This window comes from Colletotrichum jinshuiense, chromosome 5, assembly GCF_051148585.1.
Source record: "Colletotrichum jinshuiense chromosome 5, complete sequence".
Taxonomy (NCBI): domain Eukaryota; kingdom Fungi; phylum Ascomycota; class Sordariomycetes; order Glomerellales; family Glomerellaceae; genus Colletotrichum; species Colletotrichum jinshuiense.
Window position 1 is genome coordinate 972,360 of NC_139312.1, and position 19,703 is coordinate 992,062.

Sequence of the window (19,703 nt, forward strand, 5' to 3'; positions counted from 1 at the left end):
ACTGGGCTGTGAGGAGGGCCAAGACCATTGTTGAAGGCTTAATGGCGCGGCTTGGTGTCAATCTCGCCCAGAATGACGGCAACGTCCGACACAGCGAGCGCCGGTTGCCCAACTCAATGGCCACCAACTCGATAGTCAACACCCAAGAAAGCACCGAAAGCAGGCAAACTGCGGCGCAGATAAATCAACAAAGGCAGTCACAAACGGTGTTGGAGAACGAATCACCACCGATGGGGTGGTCAGATATCGATGGAATCATCCAGAGCTTTGTTAGAGGGCAAGAGTACAATATAGGTTCGGCGAACCCCGGCCATACAGATGCCCATCTACAGCAAGTACCGACAGGAACGGGAAATCAGCAATTGAACGGTGATCCTATGAGTTTTGTGGGCAATCAAGTGTGGGTTCAGGGGTTGCCGGATGGAGATAGCGGAGCGGCGTCCGTTGACGACTTGCTTTTCGGCTTCAACGGCTCCGCTCTCGACAGCTTGTTCTACTAGTAAAGACACTGATCGATAAATAGAGTCATGAATGATGAAAGACTCTGATGACTGGTTTCCTGTTCGACCGGTGGGCTGATCGTGAACTTGTTGCCCCACCAGGCGGGAGCAGCGCGGAGTACGATCCCGCGGGACAGCTTCACTCCCGCGGGTACCGGCCCCTGACACAGGGCTGCCTTGACATGAATCATAAGCATACATCAAATTGCCAGCAATACGGATGCTATAACTATTAAGCCACACGGAATCGCGGCGAACAAAGAATTCTCATCGTGGACTCTATTCTTGGGGTCTACGTTCTCGAATTCAAAAAAAGGTTTACATGAACAACATGTCTTCTACGCCTTTCTCCTAAATGTCACGGATACACCCCAACATCAAGATTCTTAGCAAGCATACCGGATCACAGAGGTTTCTTCACCAAGTCTTGCACAGTAGCATACCACCGTTCCCCATTCCCATAATGGCAATGCCGACATCCGCCTCGAAACGCCAAGTCAGGCACTCCCTACCTGCGGTCCTCATGAGAGCCGGTACCTCTAAGGGTCTCTTTATTCACCGGTCTCATCTACCTCCATCTCAAGATGACTGGAAAACTCCCCTCTTAGCCGCCATGGGCTCTAAATACAACGATGCCCGTCAGATCGACGGCATTGGGGGCGGCAGCAGCGTAACATCCAAGGTGGCCGTCATAGCCCCCTCAAATCGGCCTGGCATCGATGTCGAATACACATTCGTCCAAGTGGCTGTTGGAAGCGAAACCGTTGACTTCAGCGGAAACTGCGGCAACATCTGCTCAGGGGTCGGCCCCTTTGCTGTGCAGGAGAGGCTGGTGACACCGAGGCCAGGGGCCCGGACAGTGGATGTGCACATTCTCAACACCAACACATCAAAACTCATCGTCGAGACTGTCTATATTGACGAAGACGGCGACGTTGAAGAAGATGGCGACTGCATCATCCCCGGTGTCAAAGGCTCCGGAAGCGAGATCAAGCTCGCTTTCGTCGAGCCGGAGGGCAGCATGACGGGCCAACTGTTCCCCAGTAAACGGTTGTCTGAAAGTATTACCGTTAGAGATCTGGCTACGCTAGAGCCTTTCACGGTTGAGGCTACGCTCATTGATGCGGCGAACCCATTTGTTCTTGTTGACTACCAGAGTCTTCCAGCGCTGGTTAGGAGCCAACCACCGGATGCGCCGCTCTCTCTTGAAGTCGCCGAGGCCATTCGGAGACAAGGTGCCGTTCGAATGGGTCTTGCAAACACTATAGAAGGGGCTGCCTTGGTCAAGGGCACACCAAAACTTGCGTATCTTTCGAGACCAACAGATGCCGGGCTAGTCAAAGAGGCGGCGGATATCTGGGTCCAAGCCTACAGTATGGGCAAGTCTCACCCCAGTCTACAGCTCACAGGCGGCGTTACACTGGCGAGCGCTGTAATTACAGAAGGAACGGTGGCCCACCGCATCGCAGGCCGTAATGCCACATTGCAGACGGAGGGCATACCGACACCAAGGAGAACACCGAGTCCGGCAGAGGACAGCTTGATGGTCCCTTCGAAAAGGCAGGCATGCGACTCAGCCGCCAGAGACCACAAAAAGGGGCAGATTGTCCGCATCCAACATAGCAGCGGGACCATGGAAGTAGAAGTTTGGATTCAGGGGGGCGGAGAGGGAATGGCTGTTGATCGGTGTGTCGTCTCAAGGACGGCCCGAAGACTATTCGAGGGCAATGTCTTGTATTATACCCGGGAGGACACTTCTTCAGCGGCCTCATAGAGTTGGTGTGCAGTGAATAGAACATAGATTTCGTTATTAATGTAACTATGTACTGCTGCAGCGATAATATATTCTTATCCTGCTTTCACATCTCCTACTTTTAGGTGGAGCCTCCATGCCTGAAGCGGTTGAAACTCTATTGCCGATAACTGAACGGTCGGCAAATGAATTCAGCCCTCACCGGCTTGCCAACAAACGCAGGTATAAAAAGGGAAGCCCAAAAGCGAAAAAAAAATCTCCTCGACGGGGAATTGAACCCCGGTCCCCTGCGAGCACGATTTTCATGACAAGCAGATATCCTCACCACTAGACTATCGGGGATTAGTGGATGTGTTCATCCAGTGATAGTTGGTTGACGGTCGGGCACAATTTGGTACTCAGAAAAGGAACATTGGAAATTCTTAGATGAAAAGAAGGTCTGCAAAATGCAAAAAAAGAATCTCCTCGACGGGGAATTGAACCCCGGTCCCCTGCGAGCACGAAGTCATGACAAGCAGATATCCTCACCACTAGACTATCGGGGATTAATGGATGTGATCATCCAGTGATAGTGTTGTGTGGGAGGCACGTTCACACTAGCGTATATAACCCCACAATTTGACTCAGAGCCCACTACCTAGTCTAGGTCACTTGGACATAGTGCCCGACTCCCTTGACTTTTGAGCGGAAACTTTGCCTGACCCTGTATACGTAAAAGGCGGCAGTCTCATTTTTCCCTTCCTGAATCGAATATGTCTATATCATCAATCCGGGGATTACACAGTCGCTGGCGTCTGGGGTTCAACCATCTCTTGTCGAAGCTAGTCAATGGTGTTGCTCGCGAATTGCGCAGCTGAAGCAACGGGTTTGGGGCAGATCATAGGTCTATTCTTGAGTTAGTATGAGGTATTAGCTGCCATAAAGGCACTGCTCTGACCTCAAGCATCACAGATTTGCCTCAACTATCATGCGTCAGTTCTCCTATCCTTGCCCGCGAACGGATGACGGAATTTGCTCGTACAAGATGGAGACAGCGAGATGTCTGTAGGCAACAATCTCACTTATTCTAGTTAAAAACCGTATCATACCCTGGCCACACTTCTTTCCGATAGCCTGGAGACATGACATCCCAGATGATCACAAAGAGAGGTCATTTTTGTTTTCATTTTTTTGTTTTCGTGATACATGCTTTGATGCAGTTAGGGTTATACACGAATGGAGCACGGAAGCAAGAAACCGAGCAATCAAACAAGAGATTGAGGTCACAGAATGCTTGAGCAAACCTGCTGGCATGTAATGGCGCAAGTGTGAACGTATTGACAACAGTGGACTTTTGAGTACTGGACCCCGAACACTGAGTCATCCTTCATAGCGCTCCTCCTCGCCTTCCGTGATCACGTGGAGCGACAGAACCCGTATAATGAACCTTGGTTACAAAGCTTAGGAATGGCGAAGATCGGGACGATGAATTACCCCTCAGACCCGTCTAAGGCTTCGCGGCGGAGCTTGACTCATCGGTAGCAGCCTCCTTCTGCTTTTGCGGAATGAGGTTACGAAGGGAGAGATCGTAGACGACGTCCTCGACCCGCTTGACGTCGTACTTGACCGCGTCGACGCGCTTCCGCAGAATGTCGTTCTTGAGATTGAGAAGCTGGAAGCCAGCGAAAAGATCCTTGACGAAGCTGCTGATCTCTACAGGCATGGAAAAGTCGCTGAGAGTGACGGCGTTGGTGGCAAGGCGCGAAAGTTCCGATGTCAGATCGGTCAGGGCCAGAAGGTACTCCTCGATCGTGAGGTGAAAGGCGTCGCGGTCCTTCAGGTTAACAGGGACTGCCACATCGTTAGCTCAAGACTACAAAGAAGGCAGAATGAGTGCCTGCCACGCCTGAAATGTAGGGCAGAAACTCGGTACCTTTGAAGATCTCTCCAACTTCTTCGAGGGTCAGGAGACGGGCGACAGGACCAGGCTTCCCGTCAGAAGTGAGACCACCCAGCCAGCCGCACAGGAGGACGGTGAAGATGGCGTTTTGCACTTGGCGGTTCCACTTCTGGTTGTATCTAAAAGATAGTGAGTCAGAGGATGCCGCCTTAAGAGCATGCATTGGATGCCTACTTGTAGTAGGGGTGCTTGGAGGCAATCTCCTGTAGCTCTCCGACGACCTCAATCTCCTTCTGGATGCCAGCCTGCACATCTGCCAAGAGAGGACCATCTGCAGGAGAGAAAACTCGTCAGCTTAAGCTACTTAAAAATCCGGAAGGCAACCAGGCATGGGTGGCGATGCCAGGCACCAGCGAGGTGAGGGCTCACATTGCTCGCGCGGGGTGGCGTGGATGCGGGACAGCAGGCCCTGGACGTAGGAGATGGCCCTGTCAAGCTTCTGTACCGTCTGACTCATCTGGTCACGAACTTGCTGGTCTTCGTCGATCCTGTTCTTGAGGTGCTCGAAGATCTGGGGGTCCAGCAGACGGGAGGCGGGGACCTCGCCCATCTTGGTATCGTTGTCCATGACTGGTGATGATGCGACCTGGCGACGCTGAAGATATTGAATCTAGGGAAGGATGTGAGCCTAGGTACGATGAATAAGTGCACCTTGCGAACGGGGTGTGTGGTCTCAGAGCTTTGCAGACGTGCTGAACCTACGCCGAATAATGAGAGCAATGAATACGGTGATGAGGTTTGAAACTGGTGGATGGAATGAGCCCCGCGATTTAGGGCGACGTCACGCTGCAGAAGACGGGCTCGGAAAAATCAGAGTTTTACTTACTTACGATGGTGACCTGCCCGTGCTAGCAATGAGAAATAATGTCAGATACTATCTTAGGGACACCAGACAAATATTTCCATGTCTCATGAGTGTCACGATACGATTTACAATGGCAGACTTGATGAAAATCGTGCATGGGTTGGAAGGCGGTCACAATCGACAAATACAGGGGTGGGGTTGTTGGACATGGATCATCAGCATCAGCCGTGCATGCGGCTCTACTTTGTGCACCTAAATCATAGCAGCGGCGAAGGCTTCAGTTCATCAAGGTTCGCAACGGAGACGTCTTCTTCGCACGCCTGGACAAGCCAGACAAATGCAATGAAAACCGTAGTTTGCGTCGCCTGGAGGTAGTGAAATACCAGGAACACGATGGAGAAGGCGTACAGCAAGCTGCAGAGGCCATCACCTAAGATCAAAAATAGGAATAATCAAAGTTGATCTCCATGGAGATCTTTCAGAGATTAAACTGAAAAGAACAGATACTACACTTGATCTAAGCCAAAAGGCAAAGAGAAGGTAAGGAGAAAGAGGGAAAAAGTCCAAAACCTGCCCTGGGTGGGAGGCATTATATATCTTTTCTGAGTGGTCCGTGCGAACAGAGAAATCAGCTGAGAAAGTACGTACCGTAGGAACCATTGAGGCCAATTTTTTGCAGGCAAGTACGTACAGGTACGTCCTGCCTGGCTCTACCGCCAACAACACAGCAAGTTGTACGACATTGAGCAAGGTGCGATATCTGCCTAGTCGCGACCAAGGTGATCAGAATGCTTGCCTGATTATTTGCCTGAGTACTTGATCTATCGTCCGTTCTGTGGGGAAAGAAGGCCGAGATAATATTTTGGACGCTGAGACGTTTGTATGGTTCGATGCTTGCTTCCGCATTTCGCGCAGAATGCTGGCGCTTGGCAAGTGTGGTGAGCAATCACAGTTGGCCTAGTATAACACTACGAGCTCGTCGGAGACGGCGGATCAAGCTCCCTTAAGTTGTTGAAGGCATACTTGACAGCCGGGAAATCAAATTACAGCTTAAATTGATATCCGTTTGGTTGGCATCACAGGTTTCCAATGCACCGTGCATGCTTTATTGTTTTTCTCACTAATGGCTTCAGCTTGGCTCACCACATCCATCGGTTGAGGTCCGCCATAACGATGACAAGATCAATGTATCAGGCTTCATCAGATAACACGATTCAAAAGAATGCTTGTTCCAATTTTAGAAAAGATCACCAACAGATCGAAGCCTTTCATGAATTCTACGGCCAATAGGTTCATCGTATATGCGAGCAGCCGTTGCTGAGAGAGGAGTAACCCAGGGACGTATAGTGTATATGCAGGTACGTACACAGTTGCTAACCTTGCACCGGCAGTTTGCGAAACAAGTTGCAACCTATCTTCAAGGAGGACCCTCCTGTGGTTGCTGTACGACTCCGTCGTTGCGTGACGGTAATCCGGGGTTTATTGAAGGGCCGTCCGCTCTGAGCAGCCTCGAAAATCCTTGTAGACGATGGCGGGTAATGCATGTCATGCAGGCGTCGTGTAGGAGATTTGATGCCGGAGCTCAGGGCAAAATCGATCGATATGCGCCGTTAGCACAGGGTGCAGCCACTATTGCAGCGAGCTTTCGTCTAGCAGTGGGGTCCGAAGGTCGAAATCCGAATTGAAGTAAAAGGAAGCTTCTGATTGGCCTGATGTCTAGACGAATCGTGCATATGCGGGCCCCCCTGCGGCCGAGGGTCCTCCCGAGAAGGTTAGAGTAACCACTGGGAGGCAGGTAGGTACTTCTCGAGCTAGGGCTTTCGCGCCCAAATGGAAGTACCCCCAATTTCGACTCTCTTGGTGACCCATGACTACCAGCAGAAAGGGGCAAACACAAATATCAACAAAATTTTGAGAGCGCAGTGACAAGGGTCCAATCGCAAGCCGAGGACACGCTGCGAATTTTGACTTGACGCCGTTCCGACTCCCCAAAGTCTGTCAGGCCTCCAAGTTCCCGTCTTGCACGCCACCCCGACGCCTCGTCTGGTCGTACTCGGATTCCCCGTCCAGACCGCCTCTGTCCCATGCCACAGACGACATCCCTTCGTCGCTGCTAACCATTTCATCCGCGAACCCTGGCCGCGCTGTTGAAAGATCCACGACCGTCACACGGACTTGACTTTCAGCTACACGAGAGGTGCATGACCCCACGTTAGAGTATTTGTATAAAACAGCAGTCAACATGACGGGTCGATACTCGCTGCGGCAGACTCCCAGGTTAGTCAGAATATTGCTTCCCCTGCCCTCTTCTTGCCATTGCTCGAGGTGATTGGGCCTGTCGTAACATCATTGCACCACCTGCCAGACTTGTGCGCTTTGTCGAGCCAACAGCTGCTGTAAGCTGGAACCATGGCCGCCGCTGTTCGCTCCTCCAACGAGTCAATACCCTGCATGGCAACTGTGTTCGTAACGTGGCTAATATGCTGAGCAGGAAGAAGGAGCTCTTCGAGGGCATGGTCGAAACCCCTCGTCGTGTTTCCACCAGGCGCAAGTCCCCCGAGGTTGCCTCTGGCACAGATGTCTCCGAGTCGAAGCCGCCATCCCGCACTCCTCGACGACGCACCACTGGCAAGTTTCGGGAAGAGATTGACGACGAGGACGAAGAGAAGCCCCTGGCGAACGGACACTCCAACGGACACGTGAAGGAGGAGGAAGCGGCCAATGGCCACGCCACCAATGGCCATGCCACCAACGGCCATGCCACCAATGGACATGCCAAGGAGGTGAAGACTGAGGTGCCGATCAACGGCCATGCTGTCCCTCCCAAAACGGATGATGTTCAGCACGTCTATAAGAAGGGCGACATCATCGATGGCTGGGAGGTCGGTACGGACCCCAAGATTGATGCTTCTGGCGAATTCGAGTTTGGCGGCAGTCTCGGCACGTTGTCACTGATGATCGGTTTCCCCTTGCTGATGTGGTACATGTGGATTGGAGCCACTTACTACGATGGCAAGCCGCCGACTCGCGAACAGGGCCAGAGCTGGGGCGATTTCGGCCGACATCTCTTCGACCTTGTCTACACCGGCGCATTCCCCACTCTCCGTGCCTGGCGCATCTACTGGACTTTCTTCACCTTCGAGGGAATCTGCTACTGCGTCTTGCCCGGTGTCTGGGCTTGGGGCAAGCCCCTTGCTCATGAGAACGGCAAGCAGCTGAAGTACTTCTGCAACGCCTACGTCAGCTTCTACTTCACGATTGCAGTTATGGCTGGGCTCCACTTCAGTGGTTTCTTCCCCGTCTACACCTTCATTGACGAGTTTGGACCCCTGATGTCTGTGGCCATTCTTAGCGGCTTCCTCGTGGCCTTTGTCGCCTACTTCTCTGCTCTGTTGAGAGGTGCCCAGCACCGCATGACCGGCTACCCGATCTACGACTTCTTCCTTGGTGCCGAGCTGAACCCTCGCATGTTCGGCATTCTGGATTTCAAGATGTTCTTCGAAGTTCGCATCCCCTGGTTCATCCTCTTCGGTCTTAGCTGTGGTGCTGCTGCCCGTCAGTACGAGAAGTACGGCTACGTCTCTGGCGAGGTGCTTTTCCTGGTCATGGCTCACTACCTCTATGCCAATGCCTGCGCCAAGGGCGAGCAGCTCATTGTCCCCACCTGGTAAGATTTGCCTACTTCCCTGGCTTGAGACTATCTAACAATCTTTGCTCTAGGGACATGTACTACGAGAAGTGGGGCTTCATGCTCATCTTCTGGAACCTTGCCGGTGTTCCTCTGTCGTACTGCCACTGCACCATCTTCTTGGCTAACCACCACCCTTCGGAGTACAAGTGGAACCCCTTCGCGCTTGCCGCCTTGTTCATCTCGTACCTCTTCGTCTACTGGATTTGGGACACCACCAACAGCCAGAAGAACGGCTTCCGCGCCCAAGAGCGTGGGCAGCTGGTCGCCCGCAAGACTTTCCCTCAGCTACCTTGGCAGACTGTCAAGAACCCCAAGACCATTACTTCGGCCAAGGGTGATGTCATCTTGGCTGATGGCTGGTATGGTTACGCTCGCAAGATCCACTACACCTGCGATGCCTTCTTCGCCATCTGCTGGGGCTTGATTACGGGTTTCAAGAGCCCCTTCCCTTGGTTCTACCCCGTCTTCTTCTGCGGCATGATCGCTCACCGTGCCGCCCGTGACATCCACCGCTGCCGCCAGAAGTACGGTGACGCCTGGACCCAGTACGAGCGCGAGGTTCCCTACCTCTTCATCCCGGTAAGTCTTTCGTATCGAGCTATTTGAGTGACAATCATGGCTGACTTTCCCCATAGTACGTTATTTAAAGGGCTTGAGACTTCGAACGTGAAAATAAGTGGCGTCTTATGCCACGGCCATCAGGCCATTTCTGTACATATATGCTTCGTGACCTGGAGCTGGTGCAACTGGTGAATGCTAGGGTAATCATGACAGCTGGCAAGCTACGGGGGAAAAGGAAAAAGACTGCCGGCATCATACGTGAACATGCCGGCATAAAGAGTTGTAATTATATATCACTGCGGTGCTCTTTTCGACAGCAGTGTCGCCGCAGCTTTCTTTGTAGATATCATGACAGTACTTGTTCGTCAATTCAAATGAAGTAAAATGAGTGGGATGAAATATTCACATCAAGACCACCACATCATTCAAGACCACGACTTTTCCACTAATCTATAGTAATTCTTGGCCCCCCCCCAACCCCCAGGCAAACTAATAAGTCAGCAACGTGAATGCGCAAGGGGCTGACGAGAAAGAATATCCGACGGCTCATAGGCGCAGAGCAAAGGAAACGCCGAGGCTTCTCGCCCAAGCCCTGCGGCCCTCTTTTCAGCACACGCTTCTCCCGCCGAGGGAGACACTAGCCTAGCTCTCCTGAGGGGTGTCTCTGATTAAGAGCTCGTATGTGAGGTTTATTCAATCAAGCTCCATCCTTTCCCCACAGGAGGTGTCATCATTACCCCGACATGACCATCATATATCTTGCATAGATAACTGGCCAGTAGACGTTCGACATCTTGACGGGGTGACTAAGCGGAGTGATCTGCGCCGGAGCTATCATCAGCAAGACTTGGTGTTTGCCTACACCGATGGCCCGAAGACATGGTACCGAGGCATCGTAGGTACCTTGCGAGTGCGTCAGCTGCGAGCATCTAGTATACGTTCAGACCCCACCCGAGCATGTCTCTAGAAAACAAGCACCATCATCCGAGTATAAGACATCACGTGGGTACGGGTGCATTGTGTAACATGGTAGACGCAAGAAAGCATTATCGCAACCTAGACTACAATTCCAATCCCCATCACCATTGTCTATGCTGAGCAACCGCCCTCCAAATGGATAGCATACCTTGATGGCACAATAGTACATATACGTTTGATTCTTGATCGAAGCAACCCCCGACCGTCTCAAACATGGCATTTCGTGACCCTTAACCGTTTCCACGCCTATGCCTTAAAACCTTAGATTCGAGTTTTCGACGCGCCTGCTGATGATATTTGTCTGCTTTGTGGCAGATATGCCCGTGCAAGTTGTGGCTTAAGTACATCTTGTCAACCGTTCAACCGAGCATTCGTCGTTTCATTGTCTTCGTTTAGCAGGTGACGTCCTGGGTGGCCTTGGAGTTCATGAGAAGGGCAACAATCAAGCCGTACAGACCTGGGTATGATAAGTCAGCATATGGATGGATGCAGGGAGGAAAGGTAACCAGACATACCCAAGACTTCAGCGAAAATGAGAATCAAAATCATGCCGACGAAAAGACGAGGCTGTTGGGCAGTTCCACGGACACCAGCGTCACCGACAATACCAATGGCGAAGCCAGCAGCAAGACCAGCGAGACCGACAGAAAGACCAGCACCAAACTGGATGAAACCAGCGTAGAGGGACATCTGCTGGCTGAGGCCATCGGAGATAAGCACGGACACGACAAGACCGTAAATGGCAATGATACCAGCCATAATGACGGGAACGATGTCTAGAGCAGTTGTTAGCATACCATGTTGCATTTCGACGGCGCGCAACTAGTCCAGGATGACGGAGGTAATTTCGTACTCTTGACGATCAGGTCAGGGCGCAGGACACCCATAGCCGAGATACCGACACCGGACTTCGCGGTACCGTATGAGGCACCGAAGCAGGTGAAGACAATGGCGATGGTGCAACCCATGGCACCAAAGAAGGGCTATAGAATTGTTAGCGATGTCGTTGGCGCGGTGCCGTGGTGATGCCCAAATGGCTCATCGGTGGGAAGGAAGGGGCGACGTCATGGATCGGTGACTCGGGATGCACAGGGGTGACGAACCGCATAGACGGGGCTGTAACATAATCGCGTTAGCATATGAGCTTCAGAAACATGATGGAAAGCTAGCTGGGCAAGTTGGGCATCGAAATGGATGGTGTTGGAAGCTTCGGTTGATGAATAGGGAGCTCGTAGACGGGGGCAACACGCATGTTGACGTACCAAAGTTCGGAAGGCATTTTGACGGTTGTGGTGGTTCGGACCAGAAAAAGTCGAAGAAAAAGTCGAGAGAAGGTCGGGAATGGAGGGAGATGCGGCGACAGCTGGGCTGAGGGCGATTGCGGTGATGGCTGTTGGGGCGGCGAGGTTCGATGCTTCGGCGACGGCTGGAGATGAGGTGTTGCTTGTTAAGATCTCGTTTCCAGGTTGGCCTTCTGGTTGGTTGCAAGGTTTTGCGGCGCGTTGACAGCTCCGTGCCCTTACGTAAGACAAAGAGGAGGCAGTGCCGGAGTCCGGCTGAATGTGGCCTCCGAAGGGGCAACCACAGGATCCACTCCCCTGCGGAATCTGCCGTCGAAATTTGGGGAAGGTGGGATATTTTTTTTTCGTTGGCTTCAGTTCCGAGACTTTTGGATCTTCACGTTCACCACCGCACATCCACCGAGCTTCCATCTCACCATCAGGGCGAGCCAACGCAAGGAACCCTGCTGTTTATAAACTTGGTACGTTTAATAGTTCAAAGCACATTGATTGATAAAATCTGACCGTTTCCTGCAGACATCTCCTCGACGCAAACTCTTCAACAATGGCTGATCAATCCGCTGCCTGGCCCTTGGCCGACGATGCCCTCCAGCAGGAGATTCTGGACCTCGTCCAGCAGTGCCAGCACTACCGTCAGCTGAAGAAGGGCGGTACGTAACACTTTGAATCTCAAATCTTTGTCCCCGTTACTGACTTTCGTCTTTCAGCCAACGAGGCCACCAAGACCCTCAACCGTGGTGTCTCTGAGCTCATCATCTTGGGTAAGTGCTCTCTACTGACCCCTTCAACGGTAAAAATGCCGAACTGACATTTTCCCTAGCTGCCGACACCAACCCTCTCAGCATCGTTCTTCACCTTCCCCTCCTTTCCGAGGACAAGAACGTCCCCTACGTCTACGTCAAGTCCAAGACCGCTCTTGGCCGCGCCTGCGGTGTTTCCCGCGCCGTCATTGCCGCTAGCATCACTTCCAACGAGGGCAGTGAGCTCGCCGGCCCCATCCGCGCTCTCAGGGACAAGGTCGAGAGACTCGCAATCTAAGATACCCACGATGCAGGATATTGGGTGGCGTTTATGATATAGCCTGGGTGGTGCTGAAAACTGTTTGGAATGGAAAAGTCTGAATTGTTGATAGGCGTCGACTAGTTATTCTTGGGCCTTAGCTATCTCGGCGCTTCATGCTATGACGACGCACCCCAAGGCTGTAAACATTGCCATTTGGCGGTGCCGGTTTCGCAGTAGGCTAGCTCCCCGAAATAGCGAGGTTCAGAAAACCGTCAATTGAGATCGTCAAAACTCAAATATGCAATGTCCTCAACTATGCAAGTAATCGTGCTAAAGCTGAGACAATATCATGGAGGAAATTATCTTTGGAGTACTACAGTCAGGATCCAATAGCTGAAGGTAAGGCAAGAGCTTAAGCCCGAAGTGTGGTAAATTTGACATGCCCTGCACGAATGAAGACTGAGCGCGTCTGGACTGGACCACTCATCGGGCCGGTGTCTCAGGCGTGACCTGGACTTGCACGCGCCGCCCAGGAAATGCACTCTGACGTTACCCCGCGGCCCACCACCCATGTCATAGCTGCATGTACGATTTTCAATGGGCGGGAGACATCATCAGCGGTTCGCTGCACTCAACGTCCCATTCTCCCCCCTGCATCCTCACCAACACCAATAATGTGTAAATACTGAAACTTTGGGAATCATTCTTACCCTATTCATGACTCTTCTGAGACGCTCCGGGATTGCTCCGACCGTTTATTGAGTCTCTATCGCTACCTGCGCATTGCATGGCCACGGATCGCAAAATGCCCGGTATCGCTCGCAAGATCATCATCTGCGCTGCGGTCGACGGCCTTATTATCCAACCGTTTGTGACCAAAGGACAGCGCCCCGCGCAGCCGGTTAGGATCAAATATGGCGACGCGTCAATAACGTCCGCATCTCGAGAGCAAATTCCAGATATCTCACAGCCGACTTCTTCATTCGAGGCCTTCGGCGTTATAGGTGCGTGCTCCGAGGATGCAGCCGCAGCTTGTTATCATTGCGCATTTGAGACTGACAATCGCGTGGCGTAGGACTCATTACCGTCTCGCGCCTCAGCTACTTGATTACGATTACTCGACGCCAGCAAGTCGCTCAAATCTGCGGCTTCCCGATTTACGTCGTCACAGAGGTCGCCGTTACCCCATGCGCCTCGCAAAAGGAAGCTGGTGAAGCTATTGCAAAGACTGCCTTGGAGTTGCAAGACAGAGAAACGGATAAGGATGCCGAAGACAGCGATAGTGATGACTATGTCGAGCTTCCAGTAAGCGGTGACGAGGTCGAGGATCCCGCTCAAGAAGCCAAATCAGACAACGACAAGGGACCCGAAGCTGTGAAGAGTACCGTTGCTAAGGATGTTATTGGGAGAAGAGGAAGCTATGGGAGGTTCGCGCGCACATGGTTTAGCAAGAGCGGGTGGACACAAGATCAGAAGAGGACGACAGGTTGGAGTGGCACAGCGGACCAAGTCCGGCGCTCCATAGACCATAGTCCGACCAAAAGCTCGGCTTCGCAGCTGGCGTTGGACGAAACCGACGAACCAGTGCCGACGTCTACGCTACTGCCGAAGCTTCTTCGGACCACCCAGATTCTTTTTGGCTCATCGCGGAGCTTCTTCTTCTCATACGACTTCGACATCACGCGGCGTTGGGCGAGCCGTTCAACGTCCCACTCCAACGAAGTCCCTCTTCATGAACGCGTGGACCCAATGTTCTTTTGGAACAAGAACACCTTGAGACCATTTGTGGAAGCTGGGCAAGATGTCCTGTTACTTCCCCTAATGCAGGGATTCGTTGGACAGCAACAGTTCGTCGTAGACAGCAGCCCTCCGCAGTATGACGAAGGCTTGGGAGATTCCGTGGAGATGTCACCCATCAAACAACCTGGTTCCGAACTGCCTTCGCCGCCGTCAGAAAAGGTCCGCGATTCGATCGACCTACGCTCTACTGAGAAGAGGTTTATCTTGACCGTGATCTCACGCCGTTCAACGCAGAGAGCTGGTCTGAGATACCTGAGACGAGGCATCGATGAACAGGGCTACGTCGCGAACGCCGTTGAAACGGAGCAGATTCTTTCAAGTACCTCCTGGGATAAGTCGTCCAAGATCTATTCTTTTCTCCAAATCCGAGGCAGCATTCCGCTTTTCTTTACACAGTCGCCCGTATCCCTAAAACCAGCACCTGTGATTCAACACTCGCCAGAAGCAAACTACACTGCAGCGAAAAAGCATTTCGAGCGATTGAAGTCGGAATACGGTGACTTGCAGATTGTCAATCTGGTCGAAAAACATGGCGTGGAAGCAACGGTGGGCAATCAGTACGAAAAGACGGTCGAAAGACTGAACGAGGAAGAATTTAAAAACCAGGATTATACGATTCCGTTTGAGTGGTTTGACTTCCACTCGGCTTGCCGAGGAATGAAGTTCGAGAACGTCAGCTTACTTCTTGATACACTTCGCGACAAGTTGGAGGGGTTTGGCAGCACCATCGAAGAAGCTGGAAGCATCTTAGTAAAGCAGCAAGGCGTTTTGCGCACCAACTGTATGGACTGTCTTGACAGGACGAATGTCTGCCAGAGTTCGTTTGGAAAGTTCATGCTTGAAGCCCAGCTTAAGGCGGAGGGCTACGATCTTGCTGCTCAGGTAGACCAGCAGACGCCATGGTTCAACACACTTTGGGCCGACAATGGTGATGCTGTGTCGAAACAGTATGCGTCGACAGCGGCCATGAAGGGCGACTACACGAGGACGAGAAAAAGAAACCTAGGCGGAACTCTGAACGACCTAGGCCTTTCATTGACACGATACTACAATGGGTGAGATATTTGTTGTATTCTCCTAATTTCTAGTTCTACCTTGCTAACGCATATCCTAGAATGGTCAATGACTTCTTCAGCCAGGCCGCCATCGACTTCCTCTTGGGGAATGTCAATTCGATGGTCTTCCAAGAATTCGAGGCCGAAATGATGACGAAAGACCCTGCAGTCTCCATGTTGAAGATGAGGGAGCAAGCGATTGAGCTCTCACAAAGGCGCGTCATCTCGGACGAGAGCGAAGAGTTCATGGGCGGCTGGGTTCTTTTCAGCCCGCACCAATCAGACTCTCTGCGGTCTCTGCCTTTCGAAGAAGTGGTCCTTTTGCTGACGGATGCCGCCCTCTACCTCTGCCGATTTGACTGGAATATGGACAAGGTGTCGTCTTTTGAGCGTATCGACTTGGCCCATGTTGTTGGCATCAAGTTTGGCACATACATCATCTCGACGGTCTCTCCGGGACAGACGGACGAGATGAAGAACGTTGGTCTCGTGGTTTCGTACCAGCCGGGCAAGAACGACATCACGAGAACAAACACCAGGACTATCTCGAACATGGGTGCTGCCAAGACGGACCGGCCAAGTGAACCGGAGCAGCAGCAGCAGCAGCAGCAGCACCAATCCGCTCTAAGTAGTTTGCTAGGAGGCGGACGCCCCAAGGCTTCGCCAGTGCGAAAGATAGCCTTTAAGGCTCCTTATTCACAGTCATCTGCCGCTGTGACGGGCGAGGGCCCGAAGCTCAGCGAGATCCAGCAGGTTGTCAACATTTGCGCTGAAATAGAACGACTGGCGTTCCTGAGTCAACCTGGCAAGGAGAAGCCAGGCACCGAGAGCATCATAGAGAAGGGCGACATCATTTCGCTAGAGGAAGCGAGACAGAGCACCGGCTTGCTGGACCACCTGAGCTACTCTCTGAAGAGGCTCGTCTGGGCATAAATGCTTTGCCCGTCGGTCGCATGCATGTCGTTTTCTGGCGTTCAGGGTTTGGTGGCGCGATACAGGTGCATCTGGTAGCGCATGTTTTCAAGAGAAATGGGATACTTCAAAGAATCGGCGAGGCGGAACCAGATAGAATCGTGAGACTCCAGCTTCTCCCATCGGCAGCCCTCGACAGCGTCCTTTTCCGTCTTCTTGAGAAGAGTGTGGTCCATCAGCCACTGCATGGGATACTTCTTGGACTCCTTGCCAACAGCCGCTTCCGAGTAGCTGCCAGGGCTGTCGACGACGAGAAGCAGGGAGCCGTGGGGAATCGTAGCGGTGAGGTTGAGGAGGAAGGAGGTGGTCTTGCCAATGCCGGCGGTAGTATAGAGCTCGTTAAGCGTAAATAGTAATGTAACAAGTAATGGTTCGTCACCCAGGCTTTGCGAGAGCTGCTGCTGCGTCATGAGGATGACATCCTGCTGCGTGAATGTCGAAGACAGGCGTTCCGGTTGGACAACCGCCGCATTGGAGGCCCTTGCGGCTGCGTTGGCGTACTGTGGCAGAGGCGGTGGGACCGTAAGGGCGCCGTGGAGTTCTGATACCGCCTTGTTCCAGGGTGCGGAGTCAAGGGAGGCGATAGTTCCCGTGAGGGAGGGGTCTTCCTGTTGGGAGATGTAGGCTGCGAAGGCTCCTATCTCTGCGGCGCCACCTCCTATGGAGAGCATCTTGATGGATTTTTGGGCACCCGTCGTCGAGGCCTCGTCTGCGGCAGAGGGAGAAGCAACATCTTTCCCTCCAGGGGCGTCCTGATCGTCATCCCCGGAGGCCCCATCGCCTCCAGAGGGTCCAGCAGGCTTGTCGGCCAGATCACCAGCCCCGGGGACAACATCCCGGTGAACATCAGCCGCCAGGTGTTCGCCGATCCCGAGAAGAACGGCGGCATACCCCAAAGCGCGGGTGGGGCTCCAACGCGCGGCGTAGGCGTCGAGGGCCTCGGGGCGGGCGGAGGTGAAGGCAGCGTTAAAGTCGCGGGCGTAGAGGGCAGCCTTCACCTCCTGGAGGAGAGCCGGGAAGGTGTCCGAGGTGAGGACCGGCTTGAAGGCGGCATTGAAGGACGACAGCAGCCGTTGTTGGACGGGCAGGGGGAGGGGTGGCGGAGCGTTGGTGTCGGCGGACGACGATGACGGCTGTTGCTGGGGCTTTGAGGCTTGCGGCTTGGGCTTCGGCTTGTCCTTTGAGGGCTTTTTCCCCGACTGAAAGGTATTCTCGCGAATGTTCTTCTCAACGCGCATCTTTTTGCCCATCTTTGCGAGTTGGTATGGTGAATATTCACCTAAATGACTGGTAAAAAAGGCCCCGGAGGAGGGGTAAAAGTCGAAGCGGTTTTGGCTCGACGGAACGAGTTTTCCTCGAACTAAAGCAGATCAAACAACTGTCTACCCAGGAATAAAATTTCGGCGTATACCTGATATACGCTTTTCGAAGTTTACAAGTTGTTGGCTTTGGGTTACTCTGAGGCTATCTTGATGTATTTTTTTGGTCTATGGCTGTGGTTGAACTTGGGTGAGGCGAAAACTCAATCGGGCAGGATCCACACCGCCCGCTTTCACATTTTGCTCGTGGCTCGTTACCGGAAGAGGAGCTCATGAGAACCAACATCGGATTTGAATCTCAAATTGAGATTCAACAGCACCTGGCGATTGGGACAAAATCGACGATATTCTTGCGAATTGCAAAATTAGACTGCCGGCTTCATTGCAAAATCAAAAGGTGGTCCGATGCACTGTCAAGAGCAATATCGATGGCTCATCGTAAAACTTGGCCACGCTCGAGTTCGGCCAGTCGTCATAAGAGGCCCGATTAGCCAATGCCAGACGGCCAGATTCCGCATCTACAACAGTGAGGCTAGACTTCATCTCGGCGAATTGAGGCGAAGCCAGGTTCTCAATAACTTGACCCGAAACCAATTACTTTTATTTTTATTTTTTTCGCATCTTCATCCGCTCAATCTCAACCAACAACGGATACAGTCGCTTCAAGTGGCGGATATGCGGGTGGAGAGGCTTGATGTCATCCGCAGGGAAGAAGGGAGCTTGGGCCTGGGGCCGCCTTGATTTGTGCGGATAAATACGAAACTGGTCGCATCCCAGGCGGGTGGCCCATGCTCACCGGCTCCGGAGGAGGGACAGAGGTGAAGAGCACAGAAAGGGCATCGCGGCATTGAATTCACGGCGTGCTTTCAACCGGCCCCGAGTGCCGCGTTCTGAGACACGCCGGGGTTTGGAGATGCTTTCCCTGTCCACGAGATATCGCAGTGTGTGATGGGCTTACATTTGGTGCGGAACGTCGTCCGAGTGTTTGGCTTGGTCAGCCGGTTTTGCTGGGTTTCCGATCTGGTTATGAGATATCCGAGCTGGCCGTACACTATTATCAACGGATGTCGCGCGTTGACCTGCAAAAAAAAAACCCGCCTACGCAATGGAGGGGTCGGAGGGGCAATCTGATGCTGAAAGAAGGCTGCGTAGGCCGAAGAGCGAAAATTTCAGAGGGGACGGGAGGGTGCCATTATGCGGCCAGGGTCCACTGGCATGACTGGATCTCAGCAAGAGAATTGGCCAGGGTCGAGGTGGGAGAGGCGGCCAGAGCTTATCCGCGTCGCCGGCGTGAAACAGCGCGAGCGACACAGGAGGAGCAGGAGGGATATTTTCGGCGCTTGGCTCTCTCAGGCTGACTTGCTTGGACGAGGCTTAAACTCCGGTTCGCTCTGGGCCTATGGCCGAAGCAGCATCATGAGTGAATAAATAGCGCGAGGCTACTGGCCGGGGAGGAAGAGGAGGAGGGGCGATAGGGTGGGCCGGAGATACCCAAAAGACGCAGCCATCTCCACGGATTAGTCAAGGAGAAGCCGAAGCTGCAGGTCGTGCCAGATACCGAAGGGACCCAGGTGAAGCGTTGTGGGCATTATGACGACAGTCGGTCTCCATGATCCATCGGCGACATCACTCGCACGAGTCAAAAATGGGATTTGCTGAATATCTGGAGGGAATTGAGAGTCAGGTCCTGAAGAAGATACGTCAGAGTCAGAATGTGATACGCCTTTTGGGTGCTGACTGATGTGTTGGACTGATGGTGGTTATCCTGGTTGGCCGAACCGCCAAGTCCGGTATGATTCGTCGAGATGGGATTACCCAGAAAGGCCCTCACACCGACGTCGGTACGGGACGGCATCGTTGGACAACTCAGGTAGGTCGACACCGGACATTTTTGCCTCACAGGGGTTGCCGGGTGAATTGGCAGTAAGCGACACACTCTGTCTGGTTGGGCCGACAAAGCCACCAATGCAATGGCGGGAAGCCGGGCGACTGGACGATGGGAGGGGCAGAAGCTGCCAGCAGATGGG

General features: G+C 52.9%; 7 protein-coding genes across 7 annotated transcripts; 4 read left to right on the forward strand and 3 right to left on the reverse strand.

The window, feature by feature from the left end:
- Positions 1-1,113: 1,113 nt before the first annotated feature.
- EsH8_V_000265 (PrpF protein-domain-containing protein) lies at positions 1,114-2,274 on the forward strand (the record flags this gene model as incomplete). The annotated part of the gene is made up of 1 exon (XM_083272781.1): positions 1,114-2,274. The coding sequence occupies one exon, from the start codon at positions 1,114-1,116 to the stop codon at positions 2,272-2,274; it is 1,161 nt and encodes a 386-aa protein (XP_083125496.1).
- A 1,465-nt stretch (positions 2,275-3,739) lies between these two features.
- Positions 3,740-4,760, reverse strand: EsH8_V_000266 (Translin; the record flags this gene model as incomplete). Its single annotated transcript, XM_083272782.1, has 4 exons — positions 3,740-4,083; positions 4,166-4,311; positions 4,367-4,463; positions 4,562-4,760. 4 exons carry the CDS (start codon positions 4,758-4,760, stop codon positions 3,740-3,742), a joined length of 786 nt encoding a protein of 261 aa, XP_083125497.1.
- A 2,479-nt stretch (positions 4,761-7,239) lies between these two features.
- On the forward strand, positions 7,240-9,335 carry EsH8_V_000267 (ergosterol biosynthesis ERG4/ERG24 family-domain-containing protein; the record flags this gene model as incomplete). Its single annotated transcript, XM_083272783.1, has 4 exons — positions 7,240-7,274; positions 7,489-8,664; positions 8,718-9,267; positions 9,324-9,335. The coding sequence occupies 4 exons, from the start codon at positions 7,240-7,242 to the stop codon at positions 9,333-9,335; spliced, it is 1,773 nt and encodes a 590-aa protein (XP_083125498.1).
- A 1,284-nt stretch (positions 9,336-10,619) lies between these two features.
- EsH8_V_000268 (H(+)-transporting V0 sector ATPase subunit c) lies at positions 10,620-11,506 on the reverse strand (the record flags this gene model as incomplete). The annotated part of the gene is made up of 5 exons (XM_083272784.1): positions 10,620-10,684; positions 10,743-11,003; positions 11,081-11,210; positions 11,331-11,343; positions 11,490-11,506. 5 exons carry the CDS (start codon positions 11,504-11,506, stop codon positions 10,620-10,622), a joined length of 486 nt encoding a protein of 161 aa, XP_083125499.1.
- A 566-nt stretch (positions 11,507-12,072) lies between these two features.
- Positions 12,073-12,566, forward strand: EsH8_V_000269 (RNA binding protein SNU13; the record flags this gene model as incomplete). The annotated part of the gene is made up of 3 exons (XM_083272785.1): positions 12,073-12,178; positions 12,236-12,289; positions 12,349-12,566. The coding sequence occupies 3 exons, from the start codon at positions 12,073-12,075 to the stop codon at positions 12,564-12,566; spliced, it is 378 nt and encodes a 125-aa protein (XP_083125500.1).
- A 769-nt stretch (positions 12,567-13,335) lies between these two features.
- Positions 13,336-16,318, forward strand: EsH8_V_000270 (SacI homology domain-containing protein; the record flags this gene model as incomplete). Its single annotated transcript, XM_083272786.1, has 3 exons — positions 13,336-13,534; positions 13,606-15,385; positions 15,445-16,318. 3 exons carry the CDS (start codon positions 13,336-13,338, stop codon positions 16,316-16,318), a joined length of 2,853 nt encoding a protein of 950 aa, XP_083125501.1.
- A 41-nt stretch (positions 16,319-16,359) lies between these two features.
- EsH8_V_000271 (uncharacterized protein) lies at positions 16,360-17,607 on the reverse strand (the record flags this gene model as incomplete). Its single annotated transcript, XM_083272787.1, has 1 exon — positions 16,360-17,607. The coding sequence occupies one exon, from the start codon at positions 17,605-17,607 to the stop codon at positions 16,360-16,362; it is 1,248 nt and encodes a 415-aa protein (XP_083125502.1).
- Between the last annotated feature and the right edge of the window lie 2,096 nt (positions 17,608-19,703).